Source organism: Nannobrachium achirus (genome assembly GCF_963921795.1).
Source record: "Nannobrachium achirus genome assembly, chromosome: 17".
In the NCBI taxonomy this organism is placed as follows: domain Eukaryota; kingdom Metazoa; phylum Chordata; class Actinopteri; order Myctophiformes; family Myctophidae; genus Nannobrachium; species Nannobrachium achirus.
In genome coordinates this window covers 39,950,256-39,974,788 of record NC_137824.1, presented here as the reverse complement: position 1 = coordinate 39,974,788, position 24,533 = coordinate 39,950,256, and the positions used below count along the sequence as shown (strand labels likewise).

General features: G+C 45.0%; 1 protein-coding gene across 1 annotated transcript in view; it reads right to left on the bottom strand.

Moving 5' to 3' along the window:
• The window catches only part of LOC308302482 (A disintegrin and metalloproteinase with thrombospondin motifs 2-like), a gene marked incomplete at both ends in the record, with an annotated part of 197,632 nt that extends 176,318 nt beyond the window's left edge, over positions 1–21,314 (bottom strand). Inside the window, 2 exons of the mRNA XM_080746737.1 lie at positions 18,522–18,928; positions 21,227–21,314. Of these exons, the coding sequence (XP_080602863.1) occupies positions 18,522–18,928; positions 21,227–21,314 (495 nt within the window). The remainder of the gene's footprint in view (positions 1–18,521; positions 18,929–21,226) is intronic.
• Positions 21,315–24,533: the final 3,219 nt, after the last annotated feature.

Genomic DNA, 24,533 nt, shown 5'->3' with positions numbered 1-24,533 from the left:
ACCAACTGGAAACATATACAGTGTCCAGCAGCGACTACATGTATTCAATGAATAGAAATATAATACGATGACAGAGTCAACCATGAAGTGATGGCCGACGCACAACTGGCCATCGGGTGCCCCCCGCACTGGGTTTTCCGGTCGGGTGTGTTTGCACGATTTTAACGCAGTTAAACACAGATTGCAGATTGCTTCTGCACGCTGTAACAGCAACCATGAGTCATAAGATACATAACAACAGCATGTAACAGATATCTAACAGCACAGCACCATGCCAAAGTTGATATTCCATAGTTGTTTTCCAGCTAAGAGATCTAAATATGAATCAGTCAGAGCTGGGCAGGGATAAGTTAATTTACATGAGGTGTAAAAACAGTTCAAAATAAATAGATGAAACCGCAGGATATATGGGGCCAGGGATGATCAGGCATGTGGCATGCATATCGTGGTTATTTTTAGGCGGAGCAGATACATATTAGTTATTACCAGTAAGACTCCCTAATCGGGAGATAAGCGACCGTCAGGTCGCAGCGTGATTTTAGGGCAAAATGTGTAGGAGCAGTGTCCAAAAATGTGGTTCAAAAAATCTGCCTGATGGTGGCGCTATATGGGACATCCATATTGATGAGATGAGTGTAGACATACTGTGTACCGATTTGCGTGATTTTAGGGCAAAATCTGTAGGAGCAGTGTCCAAAAATGTGTTTGAAAAAATCGGCCTGATGGTGGCGCTATATGGGACAGATCCATGTTGATGACATGAGTGTAGACATAGTGTATACCGATTTGTGTGATTTTAGGGCAAAATCTGTAGGAGCAGTGTCCAAAAATGTGTTTTGCAAGAATCGGCCTCATGGTGGCGCTAGAAGAGGGCCATGTGAGAAATGAGGGGTGGGGTCTCCGCGTTGCCTTGGCGGACGAATAGGTACCGGCCCTGGCTCTCCCGGACGCTCCTAGCCCGAGTTACGGCATTTTATGTGAGCTGCAGTGGAGGGGGTCCTCCACTGGGGGCGCCACCACTTTGGCATCCGTTCTGGAGCACCAGGAGTCGGTGGTCCCCGGGAATTCCCCGTGAGCAGCCCCGTTGGGGTGGTCATTTGGTCATTTTTGCACATTTGGTAATTTTTTACATCTGGGGGTCCCCCAGGGACCTGGGGGTCCCTGGAGCTCCGGGGGTCCTTGGAGGTTGTAGTTTGGCAGGCAAGGAGTGTGTGTGCAAAATTTGGCATGGATCGGGGCAACGGTTGCGGAGATATGAGCAGGGCAATGGTGTGACGTGTGAGGTGTGACGGACGGACGGACGGACGGACGGACGGACGGACGGACGGACGGACGGACGGACGGACGGACGGACGGACGGACGGACGGACTGACTGACTGACTGACTGACTGACTGACTGACTGACTGACTGACTGACTGACTGACTGACTGACTGACTGACTGACTGACTGACTGACTGACTGACTCACAGTTTGTGGAGGTTTTGATAGTAAGTGCGACCTGACGGTCGCAATGATGATGATCACCTTGGTTCTTAACACATGGGATGCCAAAAACATCCAGGACCGCGATAACGATTCCCCCCCCACCATGGTAACCGATATCCCCCGCGCTGCGGCGGCCGCTAGTGAGTGAAAAAACTAAATTTTCCATAGTGCCTTGCGAAAGCCGCTTTTTCCGACTTCCTTTTCCTCATTGCATTGTATAGAAGCTCACTGCACAAACATGGATTTAATCTCCACTTCGTATCCCATATGGCTTGTTGGTCAAAACGGCTTGTTTTCTATGGACCATATCTTACACACAGATCATCGCGGTTGTATTTTTTCTTCTCCACGTGAAAGACAAGACACAACATGCACACACAACGTGCATGCACCGAAAATCAGGTAAAAACAATAAGAAAGATCCATGGCAGCTAATCTACATTAGTTATGGCAAAACTCTGGCAGCATAATAAGAGCCAAGGAGATCAAATTTGAGCTTTTCTTTTTTGGGTAAATGTTTTGGTGCCCTTTGGCAGCGTAGTATATCAATTCACACATTCTCCAGGGGTTCTAATGAAGTACTATCAACCTCATAGACACAGAGGAAAAAGTACAAAAAGATGGCACCACCTCTTTAAATGATCTGTTGCACCCCTACACGCACACGCGCACACACACACACACACACACACACACACACACACACACACACACACACACACACACACACACACACACACACACACACACACACACACACACACACACACACACACACACACACACACACACACACACACACACACACACACACAAGAGCTGCCAATATTCCTCAGAAATGAAATTTCAATATTGGTCTTAGAAATTGTCTCGAATATAGAATATATTCGAATATTAATATTGTTTTTTTATGATAAGCTTACATTTCATATCACACTCACCATACCCGTAACTTTCACTAGCTCCCTCCTCATAATAATAATAATAATAATAATTCGAATATTCATTTTCATATTCGAATCATGTACACACTTTGTACATATTCGAGGAATATTCGATATTCGAATATTAATTTGGCAGCCTTAACACACACAAACACAGCTAACAGGGTAAAAGGGGTCATTAGAGGTAAGGGAACGATGAAAAAGTGAGAGAGGGGGAGAGAGAGAGGGGGAGAGGAGGGTCAGGGAAATGGAGGTAGACATTTGTGACAAAATGTTTTTCCTCCCACCTTGATGGAAGGATGAAGGAATGAGAAGATGGGAGCACGAGAGAGAGAGAGGGAAGTGGATGATGTCTCTGATGTATGACAACATCAGGGGAAAAATACAGCGAAGGGAATCCTGTCACATCACATCACCATGAGAGGAGAGGAGAGGAGGAATACAAGAGCATAAGAGAAGCAGAGAGGAAAACCTCATCCTTTGTCCATCCTCTCCAGTCTCCATTCTTCTATTTGTCTCCCCTCTTTTATTTCGCATGTATTGTTCATCTCCATCTTATCTCCTTCCTCATCGCCCCTCGCTCCCCTTCATGGCCGCTGCATGCCTTGAAGGGATGGGACGATAAGCGATATTATCGTTTATCGTGATTTAAAAAAAAAAAAACAATCGTATCGTGGAGATTTAATTTATCGCGAAATCGTCCTCCGTCGTGCACGGGGATCAATTCACCTTTTATTTGCCGAGCTGCATATTATTCGGTACCATTTAAACCCTCTATTGGTAAAACGTACTTAAAATATAACGACAGTCTTTTTTTTCACCCGCTACCAAATCTCTTTGTCAAAAAAATAGCCGATCTACGCAACACGTTGTGAGCGCTTGTAGATCTGCTATTTTTTGGCAAATGTTCCGCCCCAGGATAATGGATGTTGGGGATGTTTTGATTATCGCGATAATATCGTAAACCGCGATTTCTTTGGTCACAATAATCGTGACATAACATTTTCATATCGTCCCATCCCTAATGCTTTGTGTGTGGATTCCAGCACTGACAGAGAGAGCAGCCAGACCAGAGACTGGGTGGTGGGAGTATGGGTGGGCGGGGGGGGCGGAGGACACAGACAGATAGAGAGGATTAGAAATGAACTGATAGCAGACCCTCTCCTCTTCCCCAGTGGATCCATGTCTGCCGTGTGAAAGAGAGGCAACGGATTAGATGGTGGGAAAAAATAATTTCCCTTTGTGCACCCAGAGACACTGTCACTCAATATCACACTGCGCGAGAGAGACATGTGTGTGTGTGTGTGTGTGTGTGTGGGTGTGTGTGTGTGTGCGTGCAAGCACATGTGTATGTAATAATAAGCATTGCTGTGATGTTAATTCCGTCCAAAGTAAGTCAGTTATTTTTATAGACAGCGACAGTAAAGATTCCACCGTCTTTTACCTACAGTGCTATGAAATAAAATAAGCCCATATCAGTCACGTACTAAATCATTTCTTTGTGTGTAAGGTAAAGGACGGGTGCCTTTATCTTTTGATGAATAGATAAATAGATGTAATGCTATGATATTCCTGAATAGATGAACAGATTGAATTCTATCGTTTCACTTTACCTATTAAGTAAATGCATACCGTATTATAGCACTTTAAATGAATCCCATCCACTTATTCATAACACCTGAACACGTGCTGAGATCTGCACTCAAAGCCCCCATGTAATTAACACTTAGTGACTCATAATCACACCATAATGCATTATAACAATGATTACAGTGCATTATAAAATTAGTACAAATGAGAATTATAATACGCTATGATCCTGGCCAAAAGAGAAAGTATGTGAGTGACCAGTAATTAAATTCTAAAATATTATGATAGTTGACCTTAAACATAATTGACACGTGGCATTAATGATCAGACCTTGCGCATTACAGACTAATGACTGCAAATTGAGAGATGAATGGAGAGTGGTAGACAATGACCGTCTATGGGAGAGAGGGAGGAACAGGGCTCACATACAGTAGGGCTGGGAAATAATATTTGGATGGATATTGTATTGATACCGTGATACGAGACTAGATGTTGTCAGGAATTTTTTATATTGTAATATTGTGATTATATTACAATATTGATATTTCAGTATTAGTTCATGTGCTGCGAGCTTGTACATCTGCTATTTTTCTACATTTTTGAAAAATCGTGAAACTAAAAAGTTGAGAGCTATCGATTTAGAAGGCATTTGTAGAATCTTCTTTTGGGGGTTTTCCCTTTCAAGACGGGAACCCCTTTTGGGGTAGTTGTTGCTATGCACAGCGGGGGCGGGCCTTGGTGTGCGTAAGGCCCGCCCTCACTCTATCCTGATTGGAGGGAGGCCGTCACTTACAGGGAAAACTGAAACAGCTTTTTTTTCCTAACGGGGAATAGGGCAGTCCTATCAGAACATAAACCCATTTTGTTACTATTTGAATCAAATGAAATCACTTACCCTACCTTTAATGGGCTAATACATGTGAAACTGTGATGTCTAAATGACCCTACTTTTACTCAGAGATGTACTGTAGTCCAACATAGTGTAATATTCAACCAAACCCAGCTCTAGACATGGACAGGGTCATCTCAAAGTCTCCATAACAGCTCTGTAAACACACATTATGCAATGTTTCAAGACAGTATTCAAAGCTTTCCCTGTACACACTGGCAGATGATCAGTCACCACGATCAAAGTGCTAGATATACTGTAAGTCTCTGTATCCTCTGTTTCACTCCAGCCCCCACAGAGTTAGTTATTATAATATATCATTATATAATATTTTATATGCTGCTAGTAGTACAGTTACTGATTATGAAACCCCACCCCCCCAAGGAAAATACACAGGAACAGAAAAAGTGATCATTTCAGTATTTGGGAACAGAAAAAGTGATCATTTCAGAATTTGGGAACACGCAAAATGAAAGCTTACGGGTTTGTTACGAGGAGGAGGGTGTGAATGTGTATTACGAGGCATTATTATTGCTGCTTAGTTGTCTGCAATGAAGGACTATAGGAAAACAGCTTTCTCAATTCTCAATACTGGGGATTTCAATGAAAGGGGCATTTTAATGCATGGACTAGCTGTGATAGCAAATAGAATGATAAAATGTAAATGATGGATAAAATGATAGACATACACATCCATCAATAGTACAGTGCTGTACATACAAACATACATACATACATACATACATAGATACATAGATACATACTGTACATAGATACATACGGATGGTTCATAGCAACATTCCTCCTCTCAGTCTGAGCAGGTGCTTGTCGTGTTAATTCTCTTGTTTAAGATTCCTCTCCAGTCCTCTCTCCCTCCCTGTTCCACAATCCCTCCTGGCTTTCTCTCTCGTGTTGTGTTTTGTTTACGAGGATTACATGGAGGAGACTTCCAGACGAGCGGAAGCTTTCCGAGTACAAAGCCACCTGTGTGATGGTTAGGCAAGGAACCCGACGTGGCCAAGGGAGACGGGGGCTGGGTCAGCCAGAGGTAGGCAGACAGAGAGGATGTCTCCCCCTGGTTTCTGGCTTCGGGGGCCTGTTAGCCAGAGAACTGCTGATGTGGCTAGCATCGATTAGCTTCCTGCAAGGCCCCTGTGGCCTGATGGACCAGCTGCTTGACTGATTGACTGACCGACTGACAGGCTGACAGGCTGGCTGGCTGGCTGACTGGCTGGATGACTGACTGACTGACTGACTGACTGACTGACTGGCTGGCTGGCTGACTGACTGACAGACTGGCTGACAGACTGGCTGACTGGCTGACTGACTGGCTGACAGACTTACTGAATACTGACTGACTGGCTGGCAAGCTGACTGACTGGCTGTCTGACTGTATGTCTTTGTCTAACATTTCATGTAAATTTCATGAAATTGATCTTTCTATCTTTCTATCATTCCACCATTCTACCTCTCTCTCTCTCTCTCTCTCTCTCTCTCTCTCTCTCTCTCTCTCTCTCGCTCTCTGACGGAGATGCGCAGATACAATGGAACAAGTAAACGTCCGAGGGGAAATTGTATAGCCTACCACATTTGCTCTCGTCGAGAAAAGCAAACATGAAATACAATAAAGCAATAAATGTAGGATGAAAAGACAAAAGGAATATTGCACGTCTCTGTATATTGCGTCTGTATATTGCGTTTCCATATCGCGCCCTGGTGAAATATCTTGCGGCTCGGCTGATCATCATAACCACCTGAGCAGCCATCAGCTGGGTCCAGCTGAAAACACAATTTCCCCCGCAGGACTAATAAGGTAAAAAAGAGAATCAAACATTTAAACTGCTACGGTCAGCACATTACGATGACAACACGCAAATACTGGCGCGGTCACCCGCACGTCGCTCAGACCTCATACAAACAATGACAATTTAACAACAGTGTGTTTGTTGACGCCACAGACACCTCTAGACAAATAAAAGAGGAAGTGGCTGTAGTGATTATGACATCACATAAACGTACTGTAATCATTGGGGTTCCTTTCGTCGAGTTTCCCTGGGGAATCCTGTTATTTGCACCTCTCAAATTATCCCTGAGCCAGCACTTGGTGAACGACATGAATGACAGAGAGAGAGAGAGAGAGAAAGAGGGAGAGAGAGATGAAAAAAAGAGGTGAAGAGTGCTGGTTAAGTGCAGTCAGTGAGAGGCAGTAATCACAGACCTGGTAAAAGCTCTGCTTTGCTCAGTGCAGCGTTCCAGAGAATGGTCTCTCTCTCTCTCTCTCTCTCTCTCTCTGATAACAGCTATAGATGGAGTAATTGTGTGTTTGAGTGGAGTTACACTACAGGGTGGAACCTGCAATCAGATACCACGATTGTGTTTTCTCTCTCTCTCTCCTCCATCTCTCTTTAGCTCTATCCATCCCTCCATTCATATCATGGCTCAGCAGTCAGTACTCTCTCTCTCTCTCTACCACAGCAGCACACTCCCCGGCTCTCCATGCAGCCCTGTGGCTCCGGCAACAACCACTATTCTCCTTTCTACATCGCCCTCTGCCCCGCCCCCACCCTCTTCTCCACACACACACACACACACACACACAGACAGCCCGGGTCAATAACAGCTGTGTGCAGCGCTGTAATTGATGTCATCATTTCAATTTGAGCTGATTACAGTTGAGAGCTGCTTATCATGTGACCCGGGGTAAAATAACGGTTGTGCGAGGGCTCAGTGAGACGCCATGCCTGACTGAGCTTACTGCCCCCTCCTGCTTGCCTGTGTATGGGCTGAATGGATGAATGGATGGATGGAGGGGTTGGCTCCTATAATGCCACGGTAATCACTGTGTGCGTTCCAGGGTCTGCCCCTCTGTCAACATGGGACGATAAGCGATATTTATTGTGATAAAAAACACTCACGATACGACGTATGACGATCCGTCACGATCGTATCGTGGAGATTTAATTCATTGTGATACCTTCCTCCGTCATGCACTGGGATCAATTCACCTTTTATTTGCTGAGCTGCATATCCGGTACCACTTAAACCCTCTATTTGGTAAAAGTTAAACAATTGACAATCTCCAAGCTCACAACGTGACGCGATGCGTTGTGACGCGTTGTGAGCTTGTAGATCTGCTATTTTTTGGCAAATGTTCTGCCCCAGGATAATGGATTTTGATTATTGCTGTAATATCGCAAATCACGTAAATTTCTTTTGTCACAATTGTTATATGAATTTTTCATATCATCCCATCCCTATTCTCAACCTTTTCAGACCGTGACCCCCCCAAAATAATTATATTTGAACTGGGGACCCCCCCCCCCCCACCCTGACAAGCACCTGGAATTATAGGAGACAAGACATTACATTGAGTTGAAGGATGTGTATTAATTAACCCTTTCAGTGCCACCTTTTCACCACTAGAGGGCGCCCAATGGCCATAGAATCCACCATAGACAAGCGTTGGTATATGCACAAGCCGTGCGCAGCCATGACTCGCCTGAACACTTTCCTTTGTGCATGTACAGGAACAGGATGAAGTTAGCTTGAAGTTAGCTATTGGCTACCAAGCATTTTAGAAGCCCTATTTTCGGCGATTTAGCCATGATTAAACCTTGCACACCTCATGGATATGCATGGAACAGAGAAAATGAGCTCTAAAGATCCTGGATTGCATTGGAGTGGATGGTAAATATCGGCGGCGCGACGCTCTCGCGGGCCGTGAAAACAGATGACGGCCGGCGGCCGGGCTCGAAAAAAATAATAAAAAAAAAAATATATATATATATATATATATATATATATATATTTTCTTTTTTTTTAAAGCCGAACTAGTTCGGGATCGGCATCCTGATAAGGTCCAAATAAAGCCGAACTAGTTCGGGATTGGCACAATAAGAGTTAACACGACTGCTACCCCTGGTAAACATTTACTAAATACTATAGTCGTTCCAAGATACTACCCGTATTTTCCGGACTATAAGGCGCACTTAAAAGCCTTTAATTTTCTCAAAAAACTACAGTGCGCCTTATAGTCCAGTGCGCCTTATATATGGATCATTCTTTGACATTGACATTCCCTTTAGCACAGCTCCATCTGTTGGATGCATAACACAATGGTAGCGTCTATTATGTGCGCCTAATAGTCCGGTGCGCCTTATATATGAAAACATTTCGAAAATAGACCATTCATTGACAGTGCGCCTTATAGTCCGGTGCGCCTTATAGTCCGGAAAATACTGTATTTATAATCATTATCGTGAAACATGCTTTTATTCTGCGAAATTACATTGTTAATCAAAGTACTACAAGCCGTCGCAGGCCTACAGCAGGTCTCTTTCAAATGCTCAAAGTAACTTATTTTCCCACAGAGCGACTATGCTGTTAGCCTTGTAATGCAGTGGCTGCTTCAAGCGTACATTTGGGGGAATAATTATACCTTCCCTAACATAAACACAACAGCATACAAAGTGTGGAGAACACGTCCATTTAGGGAAATTAATCATGGGTTAACTAGTTGTTCAGTCAGTTACACTGTTTAAACTGCAAATTCATTGCTGTGTGTGTGCTTGTGTGTGTGTGTGTGTGTGTGTGTGTGTGTGTGTGTGTGTGTGTGTGTGTGTGTGTGTGTGTGTGTGTGTGTGTGTGTGTGAGAGAGAGAGCAAGAGAGAGAGAGGGTTGCGTGTTTCTACGGGCTCGTACCTTTTAGGCGAAGCCCGAACTGGCGAAGTGGGGAAATGTCCGATACCGTAGCGATCTGGCGAACGTCTTCTGGACAGGGCGTTTATCGTGCGCTTGCCCAGGCCTTACGGCCTGGGCATAAATATAACGATTGCATTCACCACGGCTTCGTAACTCGCGCGGCCGGCCCTGGCCCGCTCTTCGCGGCCACTCGCACCTGCGGCGCTCGGGGGCGAAGAGCAGGACCAAGGTCCGCTGGCCTTCGCGCCGCTTGCAGTGTCGTGGACAATCGATTCGCCAGATCGCTACGGTAGGAGACAAATCCCCACTTCGCCAGTTCGGGCTTCGCCAGAACAGGACTTTCCCGTTTCTACAGCCCTCAAAACCAATTTAGCTTGCATTCAATTATAGTTCCTTTATCATAACAGCAAAAGAGCACTGTATGGGAGTCTGGGACGTGTACAGTAACTTGACATTTCCTTCATAATTACATGATTTCACACAATCCAACTCCAAGCTGCAGAAATAACTCCACACTTCAGTGTTGCCAGTTTTGAGTCATTGAATTCTGTGGAGGTTTAAAGGGTGCTTTGCTTTCAAAGCAAATACAAAAATAGCACCATCACCTTCCAGCCTTCCTGCTGTGCACTAATAACACGCACGCACAGTCGCGCACGCACGCGCGCACGCACGCACGCACGCACGCACGCACGCACGCACGCACGCACGCACGCACGCACGCACGCACGCACGCACGCACGCACGCACGCACGCACGCACGCACGCACGCACGCACGCACGCACGCACGCACACACACACACACACACACACACACACACACACACACACACACACACACACACACACACACACACACACACACACACACACACACACACACACACACACACACACACACACACACACACACACACACACACACACACACACACACACACACACACACACACACACACACACACGCTCAAGATCAGATTGTACAAAGGGCAACACCTGCAGAGGATAACTCTCGCCATCTGCCTATAAATGATGCTAATTCTATTGCAAGAAGAGTGTGCAGACCAATTGTATTGTTAGCTAAGAGTGAACTGTGGACAGGGTTGGGCGATATGAACACAATCAAAAGCTAAATATGTTTGGCAAAATACCTGGATATATCAATAATTTGTTGTGAAACCACAGACACATTCTGAAAATGACATCCAATGTACTATTGCAAGCCTTTAACAACCGGGAAAATACGACACTTATGCCATATCACAATAATATCCCAAATGTCTCAAATTAGGATATCGATATAATGTCAATTGCCCAGCCCTAAGTAGCACTAGTGAACAGACAGTGGACGTTGCAAGTTGCAACATAACAAAATGCCACTCTTCTGATTAACTCCTTGAACGACAGACAAAGACATTGAGATAACATTCTTTTTCTTTATCTATGTCTCTATGTCTCTTCCTCTCGCTGTCTCCATTTCTCTTCCTCTCTCTTTGGGTTTATCTTCCTCTGTCCGTCTATCTCCCACTTCATCTCTCCGTCTAGCTTTCTCTTCATCTCTCAATCTGTCTCTTTTGGGAGCAAATGCGGTCTGTTCGACTCTGTCTGTCTACCTTCCCTTCTCTTGCTGTTGTTTGTTTCCCCATGTGCTTTTAATACCATCATCATTAGCGGAGCTCTCCTCCTGCCTGACGTTACTGCCGCTGGCCAAGAGACAAGAGGGAGGGAAGGAGAGAGATGGAGAGCGAGCAAAAGAGAGCGTGTGCGAGGGAGAGACGAGAAGAAGTGAGTCGGTGGTCAGTATGCTGCCATAGCAGGCTTTTGATCTGGTGTCTGTGCTTGTGTTGGTCACTCTGTATGTCTGTCTGCGGCACCACGTGTGGTAGGGGTGGGCGATATGGAAAAATACAATATCACAATGTTATCTAATCTTATCACAATTCTTTTTCATGTTGGTTTTTATGGTTATTTGTCAAGTTACTTAACAACACAACCACCTACAAGGTAACAAAACTAAAAGAAAAAGGAGCAATAGACCATTTAGACCAGTGGTCCTCAAAGTGGGGTCCAGGGACTCTCTGGGTTCCTTTTGGGAGGTCTAAATTTGACCCTTACAAGAATGTAACTCTGACAGTACAAATGAAACCAAATGGACCCGTAAGGGTCCATTTGAGTTAAGGGGAGAGTGGGAGACCTTGACATTTTAAAGTTTGAGAACTACTGATTTAGACCAAAATGCAGGTTTAAATGAGTTCTGCATTGAATCTCTGTATTGACAATTCAACCAGATTATAAGGCATCATTGTATCACGATATACAATATATGACATCTGTGAAAAGGCATATCGTGGAGACACTGTATCGTCTCAATGATATTTATCACCACATCGCCCACCCCTAACACGTGACCATGTGAACCGGCAAATTCCAAGGTGTGTGTGTGTGTGTCTATGTATGCAAAGCACGTATGTAGAAAACATCACGTGGTGTACCAGGTGTCCAGGTCCACCTGGATTTTATGATGGTGCTCAAAAAGATGACAGGCCTCACTCACACTTCCTGTTGTCCATGTCTTCATGAGAGAGACATGGACCCGTTCTGTGTGTCCTGTCGGGGTCTGTCAACCCGCGCGCCCCTCTGTTCACAGCACATCCTGAAGACCCCTGTCATTTCACCTAACCCTCTGATTATGTCAACACTTGCACATCTGGATATAGCCTACTGTAACTGGATGTCTCTATTGTACAGGTACAGTAGGTTCGAGAGCGTGTGTGTGTGTGTGTGTGTGTGTGTGTGTGTGTGTGTGTGTGTGTGTGTGTGTGTGTGTGTGTGTGTGTGTGTGTGTGATGTATATATCAATCAAACTCTGTCTGTCTGTCTGTCTGTCTGTCTGTGTGTGTGTGTGTGTGTGTGTGTGTGTGATGTATATATCAATCAAACTCTGTCTGTCTGTCTGTCTGTCTGTCTGTCTGTCTGTCTGTCTGTCTGTCTGTCTGTCTGTCTGTCTGTCTGTCTGTCTGTCTGTCTGTGTCTCTCTTCTGTCAGGTTTGGCCTGGTATAGACAACATTTCACAAATATTGATATTTGCCGTTTCAGATTCAGGTTTCAGACTTTTATGTTACTTTTATTAACCTGGCAGATTCATTTTAATCTCTTGGCCCGGTACTAAGGACCGCCTGCATTGTTCTTTTGTCAACATGGAGGCTGCTTGCTTTGGGGACCCCCCCCCCCCCCCCACACACACACACACACACACACACTCTGACGAGCACTAAGAGTTGAGGAATTACATTTTGTATAACTCGGTTCTATTGTGAAAATAGCTGATCTACATGCTCACAACGCCTTGCAAATTGTGAGCATGTAGATCGTCTATTTTCACAATTTCTGCCTCTAATATTTGACCAATGTTTAATTTGTCATTTTAGAGGTATTAAAAACGCTGTAAATTGACACTTTAGAAATGTGCAGATACCCTCTACAGTATACTTAAACGTTATGTTGGGTTGTTTACTGTGAGTGAAAAAACAATGTTGCACATTAAGCCAATCATCATGGGGACCCCCCAAAATAATTTGGGGACCCCCCTGGGGGTCCCGACCCACAGGTTGAGAACCACTACACTAGCTGACAAGAGAGGAGGTCGGTTTGTTGAGCGATCAAGACAATCAGCATTATTAGAGGCACATCTTCTGACACTTTATTACAGTTCTTTGGTCTAGGCTTCTTTGGGGGAAAAAAATACTAACTATAGGCTGTTAAAGGATTTATTGAGGCAGCATGTCAGCACTCAGCACATAGCAAGAGAGCTGTGTAACCAGAACCAGGACTAAACAACACATCGGCATGTCAAGTTTATTAAAGGAACATACCAGTCTAATTTTGACTTGAAGCCATTAGCCGAGATTGCCTGTCTTCAAAAATATGTTGCTAGGTATACGTAATTCACCTTTTTGAAAGTCAGCACATTTATCCAAGATTACTGTATTACTCAGATTTGAACATAAATAACAATTTACCTGGAAAAAATAGTTTTGTATTTCAAATTTTAGCTTGAAGATGGCTTTTAACCATAGCTAACTTGAGAAAAAAGTAAAGCAAATAAATACAGCATTTTATTTTTTTTGGATGGATTTGATGGATAAGCAATTGATTTGATCACAGATTATGATAAATTAAGGCCATTAGCCCTAAGGTTACCAAGTGCTTATTTAGAATGGGCACTGTGTGTTTTGTTCTGCCTCAGACACAAACAACACACACACACACACACACACACACACACACACACACACACACACACACACACACACACACACACACACACACACACACACACACACACACACACACACACACACACACACACACACACACACACACACACACACACTCTAGCACACACACACTCTAGCCCTTTTACAGAGTGATGATGACTCTCCTCCGTTCACAGAATCCAATTCACTCCATTTATCTTCCCGCACGGTCCCTTCTCTTTTTCATTGTTTTCACGTCTTCATCATTTACTCTGGCCATTCACTACACCTTTAAAAGTGGATGAAAACATATGGTAGATAGGCAATTTTTTTCTTTTCTTTTGTTGTACAGTACATAGGGTTCAAGTAGTTAAGCTCTACTGTACCATAACTAATGCCTTTGTCACAGTCACAGTGACAGTGTGACTACAGCACTGCTTGCAGGAGTAGTTTAATTTTACTTAGTCACAGATCTTTACATTCCCTCTGCCAACTGATCATATGTAGACTTGTCTATCCAGCTCTTACTACCTTGCTAGGTTTTGCTATGCCAACATTAGCTAGTCTAACTACTTACAGTTGTGGGTTGCTGTAGTAAGCGAGAGTGTGTGAATTTGACTTGATTCACAGGGAGGAAACCTCGCTGCCTGAAGATCACACACATTTGACAGATTAGCAGCCAACATTGAGGGTTGCGGTTGCCACTGGTTGGTGAAGCTGGAAAGCGTTGAGGGGTGACCTTGTTTTCCCCCCCTTATGGGCGGCTGCACTGCTATGAGAACAAGGAAGGCTGACAGAAGCCATGTTGCAAACAGGGATGGGACGATAATCGTTATTATCGTTTATCGTGATGAAAAAACACTCACAATAATCGTATCGTGGAGATTTAATTCATGGTGAAATTATACTCCGTCATGCACTGGGATCAATTCACCTTTTCGCCACGGCACCCACTTTGAGAAACCTTGGTCTATAGCAGAGGTCTTCAACAGGGGGTCCGGGACCCCTAGGGGGTCCCCAGAGTTACAACAGGGGGTCCTCCATATCTTTGTGTGATAGAAACCTTTTTCTTCTTTTTCATATTAACCACTTGAACACTAGTGTCCATATCGGAGAACTTTAGCCAAAAATAGCAGATCTACAAGCTCAGCTTGTAGATCGGCTATTTTCGGCAAAGGGCTTTGTTGTAGAGGGGGAAAAAGAGCAGACTAAGTACAGAGTAAAATGTCAAGTTTTTCAAGTATTGACGGTTCAGGTGGTAAAATATCTGAAAACACAGTATATGAATCCAAAATACACTGATGATTGTGCTGTCAAACGATAAAACTATATGGAATCTATGAAAAGGTTGTGGGGGGTCCCTGCTTCATCTCTCTCTCTCAACTAAGGGGTCTTTGGCCTGAAAACGTTGAAGACCCCTGGTCTATAGGCACGGACTGGGCTGTCAGGCCGGAGCAGGGAGCAGTGAATGAATGTTGGCTGGTGTCAGGCTAAGTGGCCATGGCAGGTCCAGCACTGTGTTGGCATCCTGCCGGCATCCTCAGCTGCTCAGTGAGTCCCCAGTGTCCTCGACCCTAAACGGATCCAGTTGCTGCAACTCAGCTCTACTGGCGGGCTGAGCGGAGCAGGCTGACTAATGAACACTTTACCTAATGAGGGGAACCTCCATCTCGCCACCATGCTTTACACATCCTTCACTCATTCTCTATTTTCTGCTTTTGGTATCCCCTTGTTTTCCTTCTACCATTTGCAGCTTCCTTTTCACCCCTTGCCTTTTTTTCTACGTTGCTCACTTAACTTAATGCAGGGGTTCTCAAAGCTTTTTAGGCCGCGGCCCCCAAAATAAACATATTTGAACTGGGGACCCCCACCCTGACAAACACTTGGAATTGTAGGTATTACACTTAATGTGACTCGGTTCCACAGATAAATATTGTGAAAATAGCAGATCTACATGCTGAGCATGTAGATCGGCTATTTTCACAATGTTCGCCTCTTGCTTACTTAATATTTGCCAGTTTGGTATTAAAACGGTCTTGAAAGTCCTTAAATTGTCACTTTATAGATGTGCAGATACCCTGTATACACTTATACTGTGTGTTGGTTTGTTTACCATTGAGTGAGGAAAAAAAATTACATTAAGCTAATCATCTGGGGACGCCACAAAATAATTTGGGGACCCCACTTGGGGTCCCGACCCCAAGTTTGAGAATCACTGACTTAATTGCTTAATTGACTTGTAATCCATTGCCCAAGTATGTCGAACAGACCTACAAGCTCACAACACATTGGGATCACCGCACACTGCTGCTTAGCAAGAGCTTGACGCCATATGTGCCGTCCAAGTAAATACTGAGCTTGTTTGCGAGAACAGGTGAATTGCTTTAATATTCCTTTATGTCCTTTATGTGAAGGGGAACAGAGAGAAAACATGAGTCAGGTATTTCAGACGACAGCCTTCTCCATCAGGCTGAAGGACAACAGTAGAACAAATAACAAACATGACCCCGCAGATGACCTCTGACCTACAAGGTCAAACCAACCAGTCAATGGACACGTCAATAGTGGAACATATTATACTGTATATACTGTATACTAGGGATGGGACGATATGACATTTTCATATCACGATTTGTGACCTAAGAAATTTCGCGATTTACGATATTATCACGATAATCAAAATATCCCCAACATCCATTATCCTGGGGCGGAAGCTTTGCCAAAAAATAGCCAATCTACAAGCTCGCAACGCAACGCGTTGTGAGCTTGTAGATCGTCTATTTTGGTAGAGAGTAAAAAATAAATGTAAAAAAAGACTGTATCAAGTACGTATATTATAAGTACGTTTAACCAATAGAGGGTTTATATGGCACTGGATATGCAGCTCGGCAAATAAAAGGTGAATTGATCCCAGTGCATGACGGAGGACGATTTCATGATAAATTAAATCTCCACGATACAATTATCGTGAGTGTTTTTTACCACGATAAATGATAATATCGCTTATTGTCCCATCCCTACTGTATACTGTATATACAGACTGCATCTGGTTGTCCATAACTGCCAATCTAACCGATATGGGCAAATACTGATGACATCAGGGACCTCCTTATGGGCATAAAAGGGACACAGGCAGACAAGACCATAATATAATACTAGAGGGCGGACAGCCCCGTCCCCAGCAATTCATTTGAATGAAAGTTGCTCAGTGGCGTGTGAAGCACCCGGTAGACTGCCCGAGGTACCTCGATCAGGCCAATGCTATTGACTCGGTCTCCGGGAAGCACCTCACTTCCGCATTTGGGCACCCAGTCTAGGTACCCAAATGCCAGCAGCTGCTGCTTGCAGTTCCAGCTGTTGGCCAGTAAGACAGGGCGTTTCCCAGACGTTCTGGGGGCTTGAGACAGACAGACATATACATATGCGATCTCCATATATGGGCATGAAAGGAACACAAAAATCATCAACATCAGCATCGGCATCAGCATCATCATCATCGCACTATAAGCCATGGATCTCTGTCCGCAAAAAACTGTCCAGGCACAACTTGGGGAGTGATAGACCAAATGGTCCCAGATTTGGGGTGTGAGCTTCAGATAAGAGCCACGTCAACTCAGACATAAAAACCATAAACAAACCTGATACGACCAAATCCGATATGCCCATGAATAATAGGTATATATATGGGAGTTCTGGTTGTCCAGAGCCACAGAGCTGACCGCTAATCCCATATATGGTCATATGCATATATGGGACCGTCCAGCTTCAAATAAAGGCGCATGCATCGACAAGGAGTCTGTCGGCAATGCGTTTGTCCACAACCGCCAATCCGGCCAATATGCCCATAGATGGGGATGCCAATATGCAGGTTATGAGAATGAGACAGACAGATACAGAGATCTCCTTATATGAGCACAAAGGGACACAGACAGACAGGTGCAACTGGTACTCTGACACACTGACAGTCCCTGACAGTATGACTCAGACATATTGGTCGGATCAGTGGTGTGACGTAGTGTTCGGGCCCAAACCTCTAGTTAAAGATATAAGGACAGAATACCTCCTCCTAACTTCAGCCAAAACAAGCCAGACCAGAGCTTTAGCACAAGTGTTACCCAAACCCAACTGCATCACACACACACACACACACACACACACACACACACACACACACACACACACACACACACACACACACACACACACACACACACACACACACACACACACACACACACACACACACACACACACACACACACACACCAAGTCTGTGATGCGTGTGTAAACGCACGCATCCCATTCATTTACAATGGAGGCTTGCGTGACAGTCCGTCTAGTGCGATACGGCAAAGTTCACACAGATGTCTGGCATCAGATGGACTGACAAGGACAGATCTAACTTGAATGAAGTCCATCTCAACCGACTTTATTCAAATCTTGTCCGTGCGTGAGCTCCTGAAGCCAATGAAAGCAGCGCAGCTCTGCGTATAGGTGTGGCTCTGGGAAATGACAGGGAAGAGTGACTGTCAATCAACAGCCATCGCGTACTGGAGGCACACAGAATTGCGTTTTTCTTTGCACTTAGACTGCATTTCCGCATTTGGTCTGAACGGCCGTTAACAGCAGCAGAACACAGAAAGAATCCACTCACCAGTCCGTCACAGTTGCTGATGGCCACGGTGGCTCCCGGCGTGTCGCTGATGTCACCAACGTAGAAGCAGTGTCCGTCCAGGGGCTCCGAGCGCTGGGGTCCATCGCTGTCGTCCTGCCACTCTATCTTGGCTCCGGGGGCCACCAGCCTGGCGTTGGGGCGCAGGCGCAGGTGGAACTCCCGGCCGAAGACGGTGACATTGTAGAAGACCCTGTCCTCCGGGTCGGCCGCCCCTCCCTCTCCCCGGACGTCACCTCCCTCTCCCGCGGCCTCCCTCTTCCAGCGCCTACGGGGCTGCCCTCCCGCTGTGCGGCCGGCTGAGACGGCATGCGATAGGAAGCGGCCCTCTGCGTCCACGCTGATCGGCCTCACCAGTCCATACTCCCCCAGGACATGCTGCAGGGAGTCTGGGAAGGGAAGGGTGGGGGGGGGGGGGAGGTGGAGGAGATGTGGGAGGTGCAGGATGGAAGGACGGAGGTGAGATTGGGAGGAGATGAAAGGATGAGGAGGCAGAGTGACCAACACAACATGACATTACAAAAGAGGGGGTAGGATGAGGGGATGGAGTTGAATAACAGAGCAATACAAGTGATTAGAAAGGGGAAAGTGACAAACCAGGAAGAAAAACGAGAGGATGGAAAAGAGGGGATGAAGGAGAGGTCAAAATTGGGATGTTATTATTTACTATTTGACATCACATCACATGGAAAATAACAATACATTCCACACACACACACACACACACGCACACACACACACAAACGCGCGCACACACACACACACACACACACGCACACGCACACACACACACACACACACACACACACACACACACACACACACGCACACACACACACACACACACACACACACACACACACAGAGGAGAGAGGAGGTGCATGCCCCACCCCTGAACTCAGAAGCGACCCAAGTGCTCTGTGCACAGTGCACAGGCGGCAGTGCGCGGTAGTGCATGGTCTGGTGCACGGCAGTGCACGTGTGGAAACAGCAGTCTCAGCACTGACACCTCATGCTCTGCCAGCATCACTGTGAGCCTGCACTGAGAAAGTGACTCCTCGCCTAAAGACCTCTGACGGAACCAAACAAACTATTCCCCCCGGAGATGAGCGGCAGGAACCATTTACAATCATTCTTGTCAAAACACCAAAAAGCGTTTTTATTAAAAAACATATTTAATCATCATCATTGTTGCCTCTAATAAAATGATCACACAGTGCTATCAAATTATTTTGTCTCGTTTGAACATCCATCACAAAGATGTTGTTCACCTAACAATTCCAAATCATCTTTCAATCCTTCACATCCATAGCAACAGCCCATGGGCTCTGACGGGCTGGATTATTCTTTGTAAATGGGAATTTATGTTCCATAAATATAAGGGTGACAGAGCAGACACCTCCCTCTGAAACTGGGGTGGCTTTTCAGACTCAGAGGCAACCTGCAGAGATGCTGCTCTCTGGTCCTGGGGTCTGTGACAGGCTCAACACCGCGCACGGGCGCGCACACACTCTCTCTCACACACACACACACACACACACACACACACACACACACACACACACACACACACACACACACACACACACACACACACACACACACACACACACACACACACATAATAACTTCTACAACTCAAATAAATTATGTTGTGGCTTGACTGTCATGATTGTTTTTTCCTTGATCATCATCAAGTGCAGCTGTTAACCATTATTAAAACGAACACGCGTTCATTTGCAAAGTTTACTCTGGGGGGGAAAGGGTGGCCGAGGGGTGGGGAATCGTAGAATCAAACACAAGTTAACCAAATCGCAGGCCCATATACCTGCACCCACTAAAGAGCTATAATGATTTGATAATAGCGTTATCAATAGGCTGACATCCGACTCGAGCGTCCTGTGACGGATCGATAAGCAGCAGCAGCGATGAATCAGATAACGTCGGGCGGGCTCTGCTTGCAGCAAACGCCAACAAACAAGACAGAGAGATGCGCCCAGAGATGCCCTTTTAACACCTCAGATGATGGATCAGTATATCCCGAAAAGCGATCAGAGAAAAGGCAACACTTTGAGCCGCTTAAGGAGGGACCTGGTGTAAAAACTCCCTGTACTGGGATCACCCCTCCACTGTTATAGCTCTGGTCCATAGCGTTGTATAGAACTCCTTTAACGCGATGGACCAGAGATATAATAACAGGATCACTCGTCCGCCACAATATTATAGTGAGTTGTCAGGTGGAAACCTTGCATGTCCAAAACCGTTCATTTTGTATTATCATTTAAAAAAAAATTATATAAACTAGTGAAAATAGCTGATCTACAAACACACAACGCCTTGCTTCGCACTAGTTCTGTGCGACAGTCTTGTGTGATCAAGATCATCATGATGAAGCAGCGCTTTAGTCACTTAAAAAAAAACGTGCACATTTGAAACTTGGAGATATGAGGATTTCTACCCCATCAGAGACGACAAGTTGCTTAAATCATTTTATCACTGTTTGAATAACTATGAAACCCCGTTCATAATAATGAGCAGACTACACTAACAACAGTTTTATCCTAGAAGAAAGACAACAAACAAACGCCCTGCTGGTTCTGGGGGCATGGCATGCAGTTCTAATCAGATCAGCCTAGTGGAGCAACAACATAAACAATGAGCACGTTTTTGACACTAGTGTTACATACCAACGCTACTGGCGATATAGAGGCCGCTGGTGTGCAGCAGAAAGGCCGGCAAAACGATTAAGATAGTAAATCCAGACGAGAGACCCATGGCAGCTCCGAACTGCGCAGGTGAGAGAGTGGTGGGACCTCAGCGGGCTCCAGTGTGGTGAAGTTCTTCTCCCCCAGCCTGGCAGCCTAGCAGCGACCAGCCGCACGCACAGACACACACTGACACACACACACTCACTCACTCACTCACACACACACCACCACACCGCCACGACAGCACAGCAGCCCGACACTAAACTGCCAAGTGCAACCGGCGGGAGCTCTCTCTACCTCTCTCTCTCTCCGTTCCACACACTCCCAACCTCTCTCTCTCTCTCTCTCTCTCTCTCTCTCTCTCTCTCTCTCTCTCCCTTCAGTTCTCTCTCACACTCTCTCCCCCACTTTCCTCTCTCTCCTTCTCTTGCCATAATGCTCTGACAGACAACTCCCCGGCTCAATACACACACACACACACACACACACACACACACACACACACACACACACACACACAGAGAGAGAGAGATAGAGAGAGAGAGAGAGAGAGAGAGAGAGAGAGAGAGAGAGAAAGAAAGAAAGCGCCCACACATTTCCTGACTGACTGTCTCTCCAGTGCACAGGGACAGGGGATAGGCAGGCGCGGTGAGGAGGATGAGAGAATACTTTTGAGAGTATTCTAGTGGACGTGCATGCTGTGAGGACGGACCATAACGGCCCGTTGACAGCTCGTGTGGTTGGAATATCGGGAAGAAATCTGGAGAAATTAATGAGCGAGGCTGTTTTCCACGTCGACCTCGGCGGCCGTGTGCCGCGTGTCAAAAGTGATTTGGCAACTTCCAAGAAGCGCTGTCTGGGATAATTAGTATCGCGCGCACAGTCACTCGCCCAGTCGGTTCCACCACCACCTACCACCGGCTCCTGCTGCTGTTCTGCAACGCTTGCATTAACTTTGAATATCCCCGTGTGGCAGAGGCGTCAATTTGGTATGGCAGCTGCCATACCTTAATTGGCTAATGGCTACAGGGGAAAACAATGAAATGTACTTAAAATAAATTCATCATGCCTGTTGCTAAGGTATGGCTAGGCGCGCGTGCAAGACACCAGTCATGTTGCCATACCTTATCTATTGCTGAACTGACGGTACTGCCATGTAACAGCGCCATGCGTGGCCGACAGGCGCAACTGCATGGGGACGGGATGGGTCAGGTGTGTTGCAGGCAGCCAGGAGGAGTGTGTCAGTGTGACTGTGAAGTGAAGGGCCCAGCCAGTGGTGGAAACTGGAAACAGCACTCACATTCTTCTAAAATATCAATATTACATGCAGAAATACTCTGCTATAAGTAGAGAAAGATACTGCTAAAATGGTTAGAAAATAGCCGATCTACAAGCTCAATACGCATCGTCATATAGCTGAGGTCTATGGGCTGAAGTGGTTAATGAATGTTTTGTAATAATATTTAAAATCTACAAAGTAACTAAGTCGTGTCTAAAGTTTTCAAATAAATGTAGTGGGTTAAAAGTACAATATTTGGATCCGAGATGTATAGTGGAGCTATTGGAAATGGGAAATACTCGTAAAGTACAAATAACTCAAAAGTGTACTTAAGTACTTGAGTAAATGTATTTAGTTACGTTACACCAGTGGTTCTCAACCTGTGGGTTCCCCAAATTATTTTGGGGGGTCCCCAGATGATTTATAGTCCAGTCATTATATGAAAAAACCTAAAACAAATTGCAATAGTAGCAAACTCAACTGATTCTGTATCCTCAATATGTCCTTAGTGAGGGAAAAAAAGTCCCAAGGAATCCCATCGGGGGAAAGTTTTGAAAACGACCTACCTACCTTCACTTACTATACACTACACTATAAAGGAAAATATGACTCCCAGAAAATCTGCTTTAAGTGGGATGTGAGGGGTCAAACTAGGGGTTTTTAATTATTCTGAATCCATTGCAAGCATTTGTTTTGCACGAAAAACATTCCGTGGGCTAAAAAGGGACCCCAAAAGACTGTGAAAATTGATGACTCATCACTAAACCATCATTTTGAGGGGCCATTTCTTGCCCAAGGAATGTTTTTCGTGCAAAACAAATGCTTGCAATGGATTCAGAATAATTAAAAACCCCTAGTTTGACCCCTCACATCCCACTTAAAGCAGATTTTTTTGGGAGTCATTTTTTCCTTTATAGTGTAGTGTAGTGTATAGTAAGTGAAGGTAGGTAGGTCGTTTTCAAAACTTTCCCCCGATGGGATTCCTTGGGAATTTGTTTCTCTCACTAAGGACATATTGAGGATACAAAATCAGTTGAGTTTGCTACTATTGCAATTTGTTTTAGGTTTAGCCTAATTTTGGCCTAAAATTACTGGACTATTTGCCTGATCTCACATCATCTCAGACTCAGCTCAGAGAAAGAGTCCACTCTGAGAGTGGGCGGGGTCTATGGTCTGGAAGCAGGCTATACAGATGATTAATGTGCAACATTGTTTTCTCACTCAACAGTAAACAAACAAACAAACATAAAGTTTAAGTGCATAGAGGGTTTATGCACATTTCTAAAGTGACAAATTAAGGACTTTTTAATACCTCTAGTCTAAAGTGACAAATTTCACATTGGCTACATTTTCAAATATTAGAGGCAGAAATTGTGAAAATAGCCGATCTACATGCTCACAAAGCCTCGCAACGTGAGGCGTTGTGAGCATGTAGATCTGCTATTTTCACAATAGAAACTGTGTTATTTCTGAAAGCTGAAAATGTAATGCCTCATCGCTTAATGCTCGTCAGGGTGGGGGGGTCACCAGTTAAAATATGATTATTTGGTGGGTCTCTGCCTGAAAAGGTTGAGAACCACTGCGTTACACCACTGATGAAGGGCCCAGCCAAGAGAGGCCCGAGGGTCTCATTTGCATCACTTTTATTTCTGGTAGTGCACTGCCCTCATTTAGCAGGCTGCTGCACCGTTTAGCTTTCAACCCCTACGGACCATGGGATTCAATTGGCTTAAAAATGGCAGAAAACAGACCAGTGCCAAGAGACAGAGAATTAAATGATAAAGAGTCCCGTAAAAGCACACTGAAGCAAGGAATGCAGTTAAAAAGACTTTAATGACAAGGAGGGATTACATATTAAAACAGAAGGCCACTGACGGTTTTGACACTCTTTAAGAATTAGAAGATTATACATACATTTGAATTTATAAACCACCACTCCAACTGTGAACGGCACAATCATCATTCATTCACTAAAAAACTTAAAGTTATACCATGTAATTTTTTTAT